The sequence below is a fragment of the Phocoena phocoena genome, chromosome 1 (genome assembly GCF_963924675.1).
Source record: "Phocoena phocoena chromosome 1, mPhoPho1.1, whole genome shotgun sequence".
In the NCBI taxonomy this organism is placed as follows: Eukaryota; Metazoa; Chordata; class Mammalia; order Artiodactyla; family Phocoenidae; genus Phocoena; species Phocoena phocoena.
The window spans coordinates 56,488,355-56,505,323 of record NC_089219.1 but is presented as its reverse complement, the minus strand read 5'-3'; the positions used below and the strand labels follow the sequence as shown (position 1 = coordinate 56,505,323).

Genomic DNA, 16,969 nt, shown 5'->3' with positions numbered 1-16,969 from the left:
TACTATGACACAGAAGAAAGATATGTATTTGTTAACTCAGATGATAAACTACCTATTGAATTTTTTTTGTCCTGGTTTCAAATCCCTGCATCTTGCTATTCTTGAAAACAAATAACAGATTAAATAGACTCATATTAAGATGAATTGAATAAAATAAGATTTAAACCTTATCCTTAAAATGTTTTAAACCTTAAAAATGTTTGAAGCTCTAGAAGGCATATAGCATCTAAAATGCGATCTTATATATTCTGGGGTTTAAAAAACTGAAAAAGGGACCTTCTGAAAATTAAGTCCTTGTGCCCAGGAACAATTCTTGGGGTTTGGAACATCTTCCCAAAACAGCTTTTTCATCCTACAAAAGATAAACAAGGCATTAGAAGTAAAGAAAAACATGCACATTGAAAATGTTAACAGGTAATAAATATACAAACTAGAAATTTATCTACCAGACTGGTTATGCCTCACTAGGATCAGATTCACTTTCACATGCTCTACCATGAAGATCTCCACCAACTTTCTGTCTAGACCAAAGTTGATCACTATAATAAACATAGCCAACTCTTATTAAAAACTGTTTGCCAGGCACTGTGCTAAATGCTTTGCACAGGTTTTTCTCAGAGAAAATTATTAAATATGGCCATCAACTGAGTTTCAGAAACAATTCTACTGGATATGGCCCGATCAGCTCACTTGACTGAAAGGTAAACTCAGATTGTAAAATCACTTTTCCCTCTTCACTGCTAGAAGACAAAATTTTCTGTAGAGATTTGGCATGTGTGAAATAACCTCAATGGTCCGCACCTCTCAGCACAGAGTAATGGGGCACCCAAAGAAGCATCCAAGAAATTCAAGGCCATTTGCTAAACCAAACAGAACGGAGCCACTCAGCGCTGACGTTTAAAAAGCAGAATGCCTACTGACCATAAGTGAACTGACGGCTTCAGATAAATCTTCACCACTAAAGGTTCTCAACCTAGACTGTACAACTTTGAAAGCCATTCTTCTCACCTCTAAGAACATACTGCCTAGGATTTCCTATTATAAGCTTGTTATTTCATGAATGTATATACAGTAAAAAAAAAAAAAAAAACAACTAATTTCTTTCCTGAGGCTTATGTGTACTAGCAAAACGGAGCGTGGTTTCCTGAAATCAGGCTTTTTCTTTTTACGCCATCTCATTGCCATCAAATACATATAAAAATATTTAGAACACTTTAGTGTTTCTGATTTGGATCTAAAACCAAGGTTTAAATATGTTCAAGATTTTAACACCAAGTACAATACCTTTGGTGTGATATTAACAATGTTCCAAGCAATAAGATGGAAGAGGAAATAATTATTGGCACAATTACATATAGACCTGCATCATGCTGGTGTTTTTCATCATCTGAAAAAGAAAAAATTCACACAACTCTGAAGCTTGAGAAAATAACATCTTTCTGAATCAGAAATTATAATAGACTTTTTTTCTGATTTCAACATAAATCTGAATGACCTTTAAAGATATAAAAATCAGAAAGAGGAAGCTAAAAGTATAGCTTTGATCACATTAATAAAATTATTACTTTGGTCAGAATTATGCTTCTTGTAATTTAGCAAAACATTTTTTCAAAAGTATTTATTTGCCAGCTCCCTCCATCTGGTCACTTTTAGGTTATTTGAGTCCAAGTGTCAATAAAAGTTGTTATGATGACTCTTTGTTTCAGCATCTGCTTTTAGAGAAGGCAACCTACAACACCCACCAACCTCCATCTTGCTCACTCGACACACTGACCTCCTTACTGTTTCTTGAACCACAAAGCATGCTAACTCTTCAGGGCCTTTGCACTTGCTATCCCCTTACTGAAATGCTCTTCCCCTTTGTTCTTACAGGGCTTTACCCAAATATCACCTTCACAGAGAAAAAGACCATTTTTGGCCATCCTTACTAAAGCACCACATTTTAACTCTTACCCTTCATTTTATTTTGCTTCATGCACTTATTTCTATCTGACATTATATTATACATGATTTGTTTATTGTCTGTCATTCTTATTAGAGTACTGGAGTTTAAGCTCCATTTAGGGCACAGACTTATGTTCACTGTTCAATCCCCAGTGCTTAGAACAGTGTTCAGTGTATATTTGTTGAACGATACATGAATGAAACTTTATAATTATTTTAATTCTAAAACCAGGTGAAATGTTTCTCTCTTGAAACTTCATTATTGGGTTGCTTGGATTTGAAGACAATCTGAAAAGTAACAGCAGAATCAAAATGTTTCCACTTCAAGTACAGTAAGGTGAATCAGAAATATAAGACACCCTGTGAACTTTTTTCTATAATTATTGCTACAGTTTTATTTTTAGAAAAAGATTTCCTTTAGAAGATCATTAAAATTTAAAGACTCATAAATATGAGTCAAAACATATTGTTTGGGGTAGGTGTATTTATATTAATTGTACAGAAAATTAATATTTTTCCAATTAATCTTTATGATGATGTATTTTATTGTATCGCTGGATACCTCCCTTTATTTTGTTTCCATCAACTTTTAGACTGAAATTTTTACTTACCAATGCAAAAGTACAATACCACTCCTGATTATTCTTCTTACCACCACCATGGAACCATGTACCCTTACTTCAGTCACCCATGAGGCATCTACATAAGACTCTGGGCTATTCCATGATTCCATCAGAAAGAAAATAATCAGATGGCAGCATTACTGCTAGCTAAGGAGGAAACCACAAATCTGTGTAAAAAGAAACTAAAAGTAAACATTTTTACCTTGGGTGAAACTATCAATTATCTTCGGTTTCCCCACTCCCTCCATAAATATTGGGTAAAGACTGAACTGATACTTCTCAATGGGGATAAAATGATCTGAGGAGAAAAAATATTTTAAAGAGTCATTCCCACTGAATTAATATAAATGAGTGAAATCTATGTAAACAAAATGTTAAGTGACTCTTATATTTCCATGGATGTAAAATTGATGACTTATGGGTTGAAACTGATGGATTAAAAACTGATGATTGTTACCTATGGATTGAAACTGACAATTAGGGAGTTTCAAAGACAATCTAAGCACTACCAATTCTACTGTAATGACAATAATTTCGCAAATAATGTTTTAAAATCTTACCCAAAGATAGAAGATTGCAATTTTTCAAAGGCATGTTCCAGTGATAGCCGGTTTGTTCAAGTTCAGGGTGTAGGAGTTGTGTTATTTCCCTTTCCAGGACAATACAGTCTACCTCCTAAGACCAAAGCCAGCAATATTCCCTTTTCATAAGAATTTAGTTTACTTAGCCTCCCCATTCAAGGCAGCTGGGAGACTAAAGTCTCGTGAAATCCCATGCAGAGAAGATGGGAGTGGGTACCAGAAATTACCTTATATATCCAGGCGTCTAGATCTATGGAGCATGATCACCTCCATAGCAAAGCTCAAAATGGATCTATCAGTGATCTATCATTTTTACAAATGCTAATAAGATATATTATTCCACAAGAGATAAATCTCTTTGAAGCACAGAGAGTAACCACCTAGACAACAGTATAGTAATGAACTGGATTTAGTTCTCTATCAATAATTTGTTCCTATCTACCTTGATGCTAAATTCTAGGGTCTTTGCAACGAAATAGAAGTATGTGCCTTTGGGATGATGTTGTAAATAAGAACATGGCAACCCTTAGCTTCCCTGCTTAAACCTTACTCAGACTTGGAGACTCTGTATTGTGCACTAATATTTTGTATTTTAATCACCTTGTGGGGTAACTGGTCTACTTTGGGAATAGTATGCTGGCTTATGATCCTCAGACCTTCAGCCTGGCCCTCCCACTCACTGCTAGTGACATCGTAAGTTGGCACACAATTTGGGAAAACAATTTGTCAGTAGATATCAAAAGCCATTAAAATGGTTTTAAAAAAAGGTTAAGCTGGAAGCAACATAAATGTTCTCAAATAAATAAATGGTTTATGTAGATTCTGGAATAAAATGCTATACAATCATTTAAAAAGTAGTTATAAGGATTGTGAACAAAATAGAAACACGCTTGTGATATATCAAAGGAACGAACCATAAGAAAAGTGGTAGATGATATGATTACAACTACATAAAATATTTAAATGGAAAAGGATCAAATGAAATAGAATTAAATGTTTGTAACAGGATGACAGTTTAGGCAGCAAGATCTATCATCTATATTTTTGAAGTTTTCATTAACTATCTTATTTGAATTAATAATCTGTAGCGTCATACTAATCCATAGGAGAAACTTAATTAAAGTACAGTGAGCTTACCGTGGACATAATACTTCTTAACAGAGGAAGGGATTCTAAGCCATTTAATTTCATTGTCTTCATGAAGAATTTTCCACTCAAGAATAAAATACATCAGATTGTAATCACTGGGTGATAGCAACCAGGAAAGAATTACACAACTGCTGTTTAAAGGATATGCACTGAGTGACTGCACGATATTTACTGTGGGGAAAACAAGGAAATTTATTTTTAAATTCAAAATTAATGAAGATCTCCTAATTGCCTTTAGGAACATATAGCCTATGGAGAAGGAAGAGAAAGCAGACATTTATACAAATAAATAAAGCAGACATTTATACATGGCAATTATTTTTGTATCACAAGAGTCATATAAGCAGAGAGGTGTGGGAATATATGCTATGAGGAGAAATAAGATTCTACCTAAAATCCAAAAAAGAGATTTTTGGATATGGTCAAAAGGTGTTCTCTACTGTAATACTGTACAAGCCTATTAATCATTCTAATTCCCTCCAAATCTTCTCTCCTGCTGATGGAGTCAGTGCTTTCAAAGCACAAATCTGATCATTTTAACACCCTCTCCACAGAGTCCCACTTAAAAGCCTCCAGACTTCCGCACGTGAGAACAAAACTCCTATCATGCCTACAATTCCCTGAGGGCCATACCTCAGAGCCTCTGTCAGCCTTTCTGGACTTTTTTTGCACCAGCGCCAACCAGGTCTTCCTTCATATCCTCTCCTGGACTACAGGACTTTTGGTCAGATTTTTCCTCTCGTGGGAGCACTTCCCCCAACCTTCTGGGGAAGTTTAATTCCTCTACTGTATCCTCAAGAAAGCTTCTCTGACACTCAATACCAGGTTAGGCTCTTATTTTCTTTTCTTTTATAAAATTATACTCTTTTCCTGGGAACACTCGTCTCAGTTTGTAAATAGGCATTAACTTGCATGATTATCTGATTAATGTTTGTCTCATCCATTGGACTCTGTGAATGCAAAGTGAGGTGTACCTTTTCTTACCTTTGCTCATGGGCCATGAGAATGTTAAATTAAAATTTGCAGAAGAAGCACCAATTGAATTGACGGCCAGAACGGTAACAGAGTGTGATTGCTCTGTCCAAAGGAAAGTGAATTTAGTGTGATTTCCTACATCTTCTGACCATGTTCCATTGCGGGAAGTATGATGTTTCACCACGTAGCTTCTCACACTGCACAATGAGTCATTTTTCATCAGGGGCTGCGGTAAACATAAAAGTTGATTAGCTCAAGGGCTACAGTGCTTTTTATACTGACTGAGCTCACGGAACTCCTATTAAACATTTCCCATTGGTAAGCAGGGGCCAGGCCAGAGCAAGCACTGCTGAATTCAAGGCTGAGGTATGGGGCTCTGACCACAGTCTCCCTGAAGCCGTCTGGGTGGCTATGGAGCATAGGAAACTTATCTCCCCCCTTTTTGGTTTTTTTTTTTTTTAAGACTCAAAGACTAAATCATTTGAAGATAATGAAGTATGGATACAAATAGGACACTTTTCCACCTGGAAGTTTCACTCTAATTCTAGAGAAAAGAAAGACTGAAAGAGAGTTGAGAGTTTCTTCATCTAAAAAGCAAAAAAGGAATAACCCTTTGTTTTCATAAAGCAACAACTAGAGAGAGTTGAAAAGATATTAATCATCACTTCTATTAATCCTGGTGAGACTGGTCACTCATTTTTTTTCTTCCCTTGATATGCTGCCCTTTCCAGTAACAGAGGCTATCAGGACAGTGTACATGGAACCCCAGAATTTGTGCCTTTAGTTAAAAAAATATCATACCAGGTCACTGATGATTCAGTGTAAAATATATAATTAGTCCAATTGTATTCATCCATTCTACAGAATATAACAATATGTCCCACTTCCCCCATCACCTTCACCTGTTTCAGGTAAGATTTAAGTGCTACCAATCCCTCGTAAACCCTTAGAAAGCTTAACTCTGTACAATAGACTAGAACAGTGCTTCCCAATTTTTGTCATTGAGATTCTTCTAAGTCAGAAATTGAGAAACATAAATACAAACAAACATAAGTATGTCCCTGCAGGGCGTGGAAGAACCTGGGTAGGTGGTAAGATTTTAGCAGCCTCTGCAACAAACAAATGTCTGAAAACTCATGCAAATTTTGCATTTTGTTTTTTAAAAAAATCTATGTCAGTTTTCATATACAAATATTTACTTTTGTAACCATCAAGTAAAATTGATGATAAAGTCCTTACTTTCTAGTCCTACAAGCTGCTCTAGGCTCATCTTGTGTTATTTCCTGCCCCAGCCCTATAACCCAGCATTTTTTCACAGAGCCCTAGTTCCTTTTATTGGAGAATAGTATTAGAAACAAATCTGGAAATACTCCTTACTACCAGAATATGGATTTCTCAGCTTACAGATCAAGGAAATACATCTGTGTATACTACATCTGTATACACACATATCTATGAAAATTTCTAAATGAATCCATCTGTATCCATATTAAGCTAAACATGAGTTCATACTGATGTCTCCAACCCTAATCCATTACCACATGGATCATTCCGATCTTCTCCTTGCTTGTCTGTAACCAATTCGACAGTGAGAAACCTGGGTCCTTCCTATCATCCGATGCTTAATTGTTCAATTCCAGTTTGCATATCTAATGATACAAGAATTGTTAACCCATATCTCGTGAGAGAAATGACTTTATCAGCTAGGACACAGTGGTTATGTACAGTTTCTTTTGCCTATAGTCTTAAGAATCTACTCATTAACAAGGTTACCTAGGCCTGAACCTTTTTCTCCCAACTCCTTCAGTAAGACTGTTCCATACAGTTAGTTTCTCTTACTGCAGTCTGGATTCCATCCTGGGATTCTCCAACCTCCTAACGATTTATCTTTAATTTGTATACACTAAGGTTTTTTCTTTGTGGTATAAGGTTTTATGAGTTTTGGCAAATGCATAATGCTATGTACTCACCAGGACAATAGTATACAGAATAGTTTCACCATCATAAAAAAATCCCCTGTTCTTCACCCATTCAAACCTTTCCCCATCAACCAAACCCCTGGAAACCATTGATCTTTCTGCCATCTCTACAGTTATGCCTTTTCTTGAATGTCCTGTAAATGGAATCATAATGTAGCCCTTTAGGCAGCCTTCTACCTCTTAACAACATTCATTTAAGAGTCATCCATCTTTTTGTGGCTTTAGAGCAGTTTCTTTTTATCGCTGAATAATATTCCATTGTATGAAAGTACCAAAGTTTTTTGTAAGAAGCTACCAAACTATATTCCAAAGTGGCTATACCATTTTCCATTCCCACCAGCAGAGAATAAACGTTCCTGTTGCTTTGCATGCTAGCCAGCAATTTATTGTCAGTTTTTTTGGATTTTAACCATTCTAATAAGTGTGCAGTGGTATCTCATTTTTGTTCTAATATGTATTTCCCTAAAGACTAATGATGTTTGCTATGGATTGAATGTTTGTGTCTCCCTAAAATTCGGACCAAAAAAAATACAATCACTTGGGATAGAAATCAATTCATTTGGGGGAGAGAACGCTTTGAAAATTTCTAAGCTGTATACTCATTGTTTTTGGAAATATCCATCGTGTATCTGCCATCATACAAAAAGAATAATCGGGCTTCCCTGGTGGCGCAGTGGTTGAGAGTCTGCCTGCCGATGCAGGGGACATGGGTTCGTGCCCTGGTCCGGGAGGATCCCACGTGCCGCGGAGCGGCTGGGCCCGTGAGCCGTGGCCGCTGAGCCTGCGCGTCCGGAGCCTGTGCTCCGCAACGGGAGAGTCCACAACAGTGAGAGGCCCGCGTACGGCAAAAAAAAAAAAAAAAAAAAAAAAAAAAGAATAATTTAAATGCCCTTGAGATATGTAGGGAAGGCCACGTTTACTCTGTTTAGAATTAAATACAAATGGAATTTTTGGACTTGAAGGAACACTAGATATCATCCAGTCCAATCTTATGTTGACACAGATGAGGAAACTGAGGTTGAAGGGTCTAAGTGACCTTGTCAAAATAGCACTGATTAACTATACTATGTTAAGCCAAGAATAGAATTAAAGTCTCCAAACTCCAGACCAGTGCTCCCTCCATTCTACACCTTGGCTCTCTGTAATCACTTCTCCAAATTGAAATACACTTGGGATTGCAGAGACTAAAAATGATAGAATTATTAAGTAAGTCTTTTTTACAATGAAGTCTGTTTTACAATGAAACAAATCTTTCAAGAGTATAGAAGTAAAATTTAAGAATAACATAGAAATCAGGAATACCTTCCAAAGCAAAGTGACATTTCTCTCTTTTTTAGTGTTGTCTTCATTAATTATTCTCCAAAATTCAGGTCCTCTGATAGGAACTGCAAAATAACAAGGAGCCCAAGTTGTACATGTGTTCTTGGAAGGATTACTTTTCAGTCACATTGGAAGCACGTACTTGTGCATTTTTAAGACACGTTCACAAAATCTTTGCAAACCTTTTATATCCGTGACAATTGTGTAGGCTGGAGTACTCCAATTACTCCAATATCCCAGTCCATCTAGCCTCTTACAGCGCACCTGGACAGCATAGACTGCACACAGGTCTGGCACCGGGAAACTGGCAGACTTTAATTTTGCATCATACACCTCGAATACCTGTAAAATAAGTCAAACTATTAGATTGATCATTACTAACACCTATGTAGCTAAAGGGCCCTGAAGTGCATTTTATTTTAAACCCTAACACTGTTCCAAAATTAAGAGATTTCTGGCTTTATAAATACTCTTATTAGGCTTGAATCATGAGCTCCTTCAAGTTAAGGATTGCCTCAGTCATCTTGTTATTTCCATCTCGTGACAAGATTTGGACTGGCCCACTTGCAGCCTCACTTCCCAATCACTCTTTTACCCTATTACTAATCTCTGTCCACTAATCCTCTATACACAAAGACTTCTAAGAATTTTAACCTAGTGGTTAGATAGGGCCTGCTGCCGAGAATCTCTGATATTCAGTCTCCTCAATAAGCAAGTAAACTGTCACATTTATTACAGCTGAACTCATTGTGATCTAATTCTATTCTAGGGTTCCTGCTATTTCTAGGTCTTTGCAGGCTGCCATCAGAAAACTGACACAGGAAGGCATCATATGCACACTTGCCACTATGGGTGTGATTCTGGTTGTTTGATAAAAGCAGCTTCTTCCAAAATGTGTCCCATTGAACATGTGTGTACTAAAGAACATTGTTAAAGGGAAAAAGATTCCTTGGTAAAATGAGTTTGAGAAACATAGGATGAAATAAAGTCACAAATGTTTCTTAAATTCAGGACTTCTCTAAACCTTTAATATGTAATATACCATGATTCTACACTAGGGACATATGGTGATTCAGGGTTTCTTAAACTTTATTAAGCCATGTGATCTTTCTTCAAGAAACATTGTATGGGATCAATGTACTACAAAACACATTTTGGGAAGTGATAAATAGCAGGAAATTTCATTTCTTAAAAGGGTTAGAATTAGATCAATCTATTTAATAAAAAGAGCTATGGAATACAGGAGGATGTACTTTTATGCCAATAAAATAAACTTTATGCAATAAACTTCTTCAACAGTTATAAGAAATAACATTTAGTGAGGCAAGCTGAAGAAATTTCCAGGTAAAAGGTACCTTCCATTGTACTTTTTTTCCACTTAAACCATAGCGAATCTGGAACTGAAGATTATTCTCTGGAAAGACTGGCTTCTCCCAAGATATTTTCAATAATCCAATTTTTACAGTAATTTCTGCTTTCACACTAGATGGAGGCAGTGGTTTCACTAGAAAATTTTTTTAAAGTATTATATACCAGTAATTTAAACAGTAACAATATTTTTAAAATGTTATTATGATGTTATAATATTCCATATCTTCTATTTGTAAAGTAACATCTCTTTCTCAAAACCTTCTCCTTCATTATCTCATTTGATCCCCTACAACTTTATGTGATACATAAGAAAGGGATTATCTCTATTTTGAAAATAGAGAGGTTGACTGAAAAAAGATCAATGCATCGTCCATGTCACTCTGCACGTTAACTGTAAGACCCGATTAGAAATGGAACCATTGGCTCTGCATGCAAAAGATACCATACTGATCCCATGAGGAATATCAGTAGCAAATTCTGTTCTATGTAGAGCTTTCATTAAAAGCAAAAAACTATACACCACATTCATTTCCACATGTGTGATTTTCAAAATCTTCTACTGTCTGTTGTTAGGTATTTCTAGGTCAAGGTCAGAGGAAGTCTTGCAGAGTAAAGCCTTGGTTCTCTACAATCTGAGGAAAATAAGCTTTTTAAAGGGCAGAAATAGAGGCAAAGATGAACAGAACAGCAAGGGCTTTAAAAAATAATAAAAGGCAACATGCAAACTCAACGTATTTGGGAACTAACATCTCACAGCTCAAGCACGACAGTGTGAACCTCTGAAGCTACAGACTTCATCAACAATACTTCTTTAGACTACTGATGACCAAAACACCTAAACTTTTTAATTACTATACAGTATCTCATGCTTATTCAATTGCTCATATGCCAAGAAGACGTTCTTCACCAACCAGTAAGATGACATATATTTCATCTCTTGAAAAGATAATTCCTCTTCAGGAAAGGAAGTATAGCATTCAAGAGACCCCAACACATTAAAGCTGTGATCGCACTTGACGGAATCATATGGCTATCACATGTATATATTCCATGAATATCTAGTTTATAGAAAGAATGCTTTGAAGTACAATGGTTTATGTGATCCCCACAATACCCACATTAGGGAGGTAAAAGGAGCTTTCCACATTCTATAGGTGACAAAATAGTCACGGCGCACTTAAGTGACCAGCCCACGTTTACAAAGCTAGTAATAAGTGGAGCTGGCATTTGGATTCCAAAGTTGAATTTTCACATTGTTTTCTAGTACTAGGTAGGCAATATAAGTGCAATTTAAATGCCTTATGTTAGTACTGAAAAGAATAACATCAAAAATTGTTCAGATATCGAACTGAATCCATGTTGCAGTTGTCAGATAATACATGTGAGGGTATATCTGTGTATGTCTGTAGGGTAGGGAGGTAGGACAGCTCCTTGCTATCTTAGGATATTTAGTACCAGAGAAGTATTGCTTACAGTAAACTCACTTAAAATGGAACCAAACTAAATAGGAAGGGGCGGTGAGAGGGCAGATCAATTAACTGGGACTTCATATTGAAATTTTTTTTTTAATTATGACAACTTCATGCTATATTTAACAAAATATAGATTTGAATTCAGATGTGTACTAATTATTTGAAAATACAATGGATCCAATGTTAATTTTTGGTACAATTCCCCAACAAAATATTATATAGCATCAAAAGATACTCTTCTACATTTGCTGCAAAATCATAAATGGATCATTTCCCAAAGATTTCACAGTAGGGCTTCCCTGGTGGCGCAGCGGTTGAGAGTCCGCCTGCCGATGCAGGGGACACGGGTTCGTGCCCCGGTCCGGGAAGATCCCACATGCTGCGGAGCAGCTGAGCCCGTGAGCCATGGCCGCTGAGCCTGTGCATCCGGAGCCTGTGCTCCGCAACGGGAGAGGCCACAACAGTGAGAGGCCCGCGTACCGCAAAAAAAAAAAAAGATTTCACAGTGATACTTAGAGTAACATATCAAAATCTCCAAGGGGTCTCTTATTCCTTTGAAATCAAAATATCCTTTTAAAAGAATGTTTAAAATGTTGTAATGGATGTCATCATCCTTGTCTATTTTCTCTTTATTTCACTTGAGTTATTGTGAATCCTTCTGCTTCCTACCCAGCCTTACAAATTAAAGCCTTGAGCTATGACTACTCAGATTACAAAAACCGTCAGAATATCCAAATTAAACTTTTAGATTAAAAGCATCAAATGTTTTCATAAGTACATTGGGAAAAAAAACATAAAATAGTACATTATTTAGAATAATATTACTACTAAATTTATACCCAGTGATCAATATAATTCATCAAATTATATGCTGAAAATCTTCCTATTATTGATTTAAAATAAAACCAAAAGTATAAAACTTTCTAAGGCTAACTGTCTTTTCAATTCCACTGTAAGTAGGAAAAAAAATTTTTTAATCTAGTGTGATCAGAAAATTCAACAGTTACCCTGAACCAACCTGAATCCAAATATGCTAATAAAAATGAAGACATACATATAGTTTTTGACATACCCACGGAATCAGGAATGACACATGTTGGTGGAGAGTCCAGTGAACCCAAGGAGTGATTAATTCTAATCCACATTGTATAGCCGGATAATAGAAAGATTGGCTGAAATAGGCATTCATAAAAACCATCTCTCTGCAAGTGGCAATCTTTGGGTTCAGATATGGGATGAATAGATGGAACATCAGAACAGTAAAGGCTGCTCCTTAAAAGATACAAAAACAATCAATAAATATACAACACTGATGAAAGCAATATTTGAGAATTCTGCTTTGTTGTTTAAAATAGACAGTTTTTGCTCCATCTAAAAGTAGTTGTTCTTATTAGAAAGGCATTTTTGAATTCTCAGCTATATCACAATCTTTCCATGAAAAGAGAAAATAACCCTTCTTAAATATTTCACTAGACAGTAAGTGGGTATGCAAATGAAATAAATGGCAATGTTCTAACAGGGAGGTAGGGATCCAATTGGAGACAGAACTTACAACACTTTGGAAGCTATGCTAATATACCAAAGTGATCAAATTTTTAAAATAAAGATCACAAGTGGTAATGGGGAATTCCTGATATGGAAAGGAAGATAAATTCCTTGCACTTTAAATTCCACAAAACAAATTGAAAACATAATGATAGTAGATTGTAGCTTAATTGACATTGCCCTAATCTTTTCTAGTTCAAAGCAATATAATTAAAATAATATCAATTATTGACTTCTATATGGATCATATAGTCAGGTATATCACTTATTTTCTCAGAGAAGAAAATTAAGAAAATATTTTTTTATCACTACATCCCAATCAACACTCCACCTCAGAGAATACAAATCATTTCTCCTCTTCTTTGCAATAGCCCTTCTGCCATTATTTGCTTTAAATATGGTATTTAAGTGGCTAAAGTAGCAGTTACTGTTTCCATAAGAATGGGAGTAAGGAGGTTACAAGAAAATGAAAAATCTATAATTTTCCTGTCTTTCATTTTCCATTTTTTGTGACTCCTTTTTCTTCCTATTTCCTCAAAATTACAACTGTTTGTGTGTGTGTGTGTGTGTGTGTGAATCAGTGTGGTGGGTGGGGTTAAATGAGGAAGAGGGATGAAGAGTCATCTGTGCATAAAAAATAAGAACCATGATCTTGTACAGAAGCACGCTAATAGTCCACTTGGAATCCAAAGGTTAGCATCATTATTGTCACGACAGATATAACCATTTATTGAATGTTTACCAGCAGAAATCATATCACTTAACTATAATTAAATAAAATGTCATTAATTCTCACAGAAACCCTGCAAGTCCTATTATTCATTCCATTTTACAGACAAGGAAATTGAGGCCTTAGAAAGGTTAAAAAAACTTGAACACATATATTCAGCTAGTTTCATGGTTCTTCTATAAATATTAGGAAGATAAATGAGTCCAAATGCTTAGGGAATAGTTGTCCACAAACACCATTTTTAATGTGAAAATGCCATGGAAAGAAAGTAAAGACAGATTACAAAAGTAAAATGGTATGCCATGAATATTCTATTGATTTTAAAGTTCTCATATCAGGTAAGATGAAGACAGCTATGATTCCCATGTGAGAAACAAAGAAATTGCCTCATTTTTTTCTAATATTACTTAAGAATAGACTGGGAGCGTTAGGAATAGGAATCAGAACACAGTATTTGAGGAAATGGATTTGTTTTTCAAGCAGAAATTTTAGATTTTAAGAATAAATGAGCACAAGCTATACAAATTGAAAGTCCCAGTACAAACTGAGACAGGGTGTTTAAGAGTAGTACACACACTTGAAAACTACTAAAGAATGTTATAAAAATTGTCCTAATCAAGAGTGTTATTATTTTAGATAAAGGTCTCTGTAGAGAGAAGAATACTATAGGAAGACGATGACTTGAATTCTTTTCAAATCAGAGAATGGTTAAAAAAAAAAAAAAAGCCACGCAAATTACTCTTTACTAGAATTGTTTAATCCTTATTAAGTAAACAAAGTTATAGTTACCAAAGGGGAAAGGGCGGGGAGGGAGGGATAATTTAGGAGTTTGGGATTAACAGATACACAGTATTATATATATAATAGATAAACAACAAGGATTTACTATATAGCACAGAGAATTATATTCAGTATCTTATAATAACCTATAATGAAAAGAATTTGAAAAAGAATAGATACATATATATATATATATATAACTGAATCACTTTGCTGTACACCTGAAACTAACATAACATTGTAAATCAACTATATTTCAATTAAAAAATAATAATAATCTTACCTATTTCTAAAGACCATTCATATTATCTCTTACAATATCTGTACCACTACCTCCAACCTTTTTCTAAAACATTAATCTTCAGCAAATGATATGAGGCTTCTATAATCCTTGATATTCTCCTCTAGCTAATTCTCCAAGTCAAATTAAAATGTATAGACATTAATTTTTTGGATTTCATTTACTAACTAAAATGCAACTGTGGAGAATTAACTGATCATCAGAAAAAAATAATCTGAAGCAAAAACAAATTACAATCTTTTTGTGTGTGAATTTTTTCAAGAATCACCAATTTATTTAACCCTCTAAAAATTTCCTAATTAAGAATATTCTACCTTCCTCTTTTGGGAATAAATCTACAAGACTACTGCTATGGTGATATTCTACAGGAGATGTTTATCTCACCATATCCACAGAAAAATAAAACAGCAAAAATATACATACCTCTGATACCTCAACTGCAAAGTGCTTCCCACAAGTGATTGGATTGCACTGGGTGACCATCTGCAAGTCATTTTAGTTAAGTACCCATCAGTTTCACATGATATATTGATATTGACATCTATTTAAAACACATTAAAATATTACTATAAAGCAAAAGCACCAAAACATTTTTAATGAAAATAAAATTTCCTTAACATCTTCAATGGGACTCTAAGATAGAGTCCATAATAAAAATGTATCTCATGGAATAAAATGAAGAAAATCCCGGAATTCTTACCAATCACATATAACTCAGCATAGCGATGGTGGCACTCATGCTCATTGCAGCAGTACACTGCGTCATAGGTGAACTTTCCTCGGGGTTTGGTTGCATTCAAATTAGGAAAAGTAACTTTGCTAACATGGTCACCCACAACATCATACTGGCTTTGGGGAATTTTCTCAGCTAAATTCATCCACCAAACAATCTTTTTTGAGGAAACTATCTTGTTTTCATTTTTATAGATGCAGTGAAAAGAAACGTTAGACCCAACGGTTGTCAGAATTTTAGGTGGAAAGTATATGACATCTGTAATGGGGAAAAAATAGGTAGGATGTTAGATGAAGACAGAAAACATCACGTAAGCAATTGATACCATGTAAAAAAGATTCACAAGGCATTCAGGATTATACTGCCCAAAATAAAATGAGTGCACTGAGAGACTGCAGAACTGTAGCTGCCTGTTCGTGTACAGTTAGTAAGTGTCCCAAGCATTCCCATTCCCAAGTGACTTGAGCCTCCATAAATGTCCTCAGTATTTTCTAAACACAGAGACTTATGCATTATAAAATATGTTTTAGACAGTAATTGTCACTTGCTAACTGATAGGCAGGAAATTAATGAAAATGAAATGTAGTCTAATTCCACAATGGTATGTCTTCCATCAGACTCTGCTTTCAGAATCAGTGAACCTTAGCGCAAGTTCTTAAGTCAAATCCCTACAAAACAAAATCCTGAAAAATAAATGGTGATAGCCACTGTCTAGTTTGGATACATGAAAATTTCAAGTAAGCAGGTAGAGAAATAAGCTTTAAATAAGAAAACTTGTTAGGAAATGTAAAATCAATGATGCACCAGTAAACAAAGCAGGCAAAACTGTAAATACTGTTCTGTAGTATCATTTTAAGTTATTTAGTGCCAGTACCCTGTGGTTGAGGACAAGGGGAATCAGTATTTTTCTAAAATATCATTTTTAATGCCTATACACTATTCCATACTACTCTTTCAGTCTCCTATTGTTGGAAACATAGTTTGTCTCTATGTTTTATTAGAAACAATAAAAATAAATGAATGTTTACATAGGACGGAATTATTTCTGCCATAGTGTATTACAAAAACAGGGTATTTCAGTTGTACAATTTAAGGTAAGCTATTTTCTGCTGATAGAATATGAATATCTGTTTTCATACATATTTGGATTACCCTCAAAACAAGTCCAAAAAAACCTTGACTAGTTTTTATTATTTTTCTCTTTTCAGTAATAGCATGCTAAACTCCAATGCCTTTATATTTATAATCCATATAAGATATTTGCATCTTGTATGTCTACAGTCAAGCATAAACAGGAAAAAATTTATTTCTTTATTGTAAAATAAGGAAACAATAATGATTTTCTTCTCATGACCAAGTATCAATACCTTTACAGGATCTACATTAATAAATTTTATTAAAAAAGGAAATTCTATTGATAAATATTAGTGAATTACTCAAAAGAACATAAATCATGGATCAAAACA

General features: G+C 35.0%; 1 protein-coding gene across 1 annotated transcript in view; it reads right to left on the bottom strand.

The window, feature by feature from the left end:
• The window catches only part of LEPR (leptin receptor), a 76,885-nt gene that overhangs the window by 27,748 nt on the left and 32,168 nt on the right, over positions 1-16,969 (bottom strand). The window contains exons 7-17 of the mRNA XM_065884304.1: positions 15,471-15,761; positions 15,194-15,311; positions 12,487-12,686; positions 9,927-10,075; positions 8,754-8,913; positions 8,554-8,636; positions 5,282-5,498; positions 4,286-4,468; positions 2,770-2,865; positions 1,285-1,387; positions 277-352 (exon numbers count right to left, since the gene is read on the bottom strand). Of these exons, the coding sequence (XP_065740376.1) occupies positions 277-352; positions 1,285-1,387; positions 2,770-2,865; positions 4,286-4,468; positions 5,282-5,498; positions 8,554-8,636; positions 8,754-8,913; positions 9,927-10,075; positions 12,487-12,686; positions 15,194-15,311; positions 15,471-15,761 (1,676 nt within the window). The remainder of the gene's footprint in view (positions 1-276; positions 353-1,284; positions 1,388-2,769; positions 2,866-4,285; positions 4,469-5,281; positions 5,499-8,553; positions 8,637-8,753; positions 8,914-9,926; positions 10,076-12,486; positions 12,687-15,193; positions 15,312-15,470; positions 15,762-16,969) is intronic.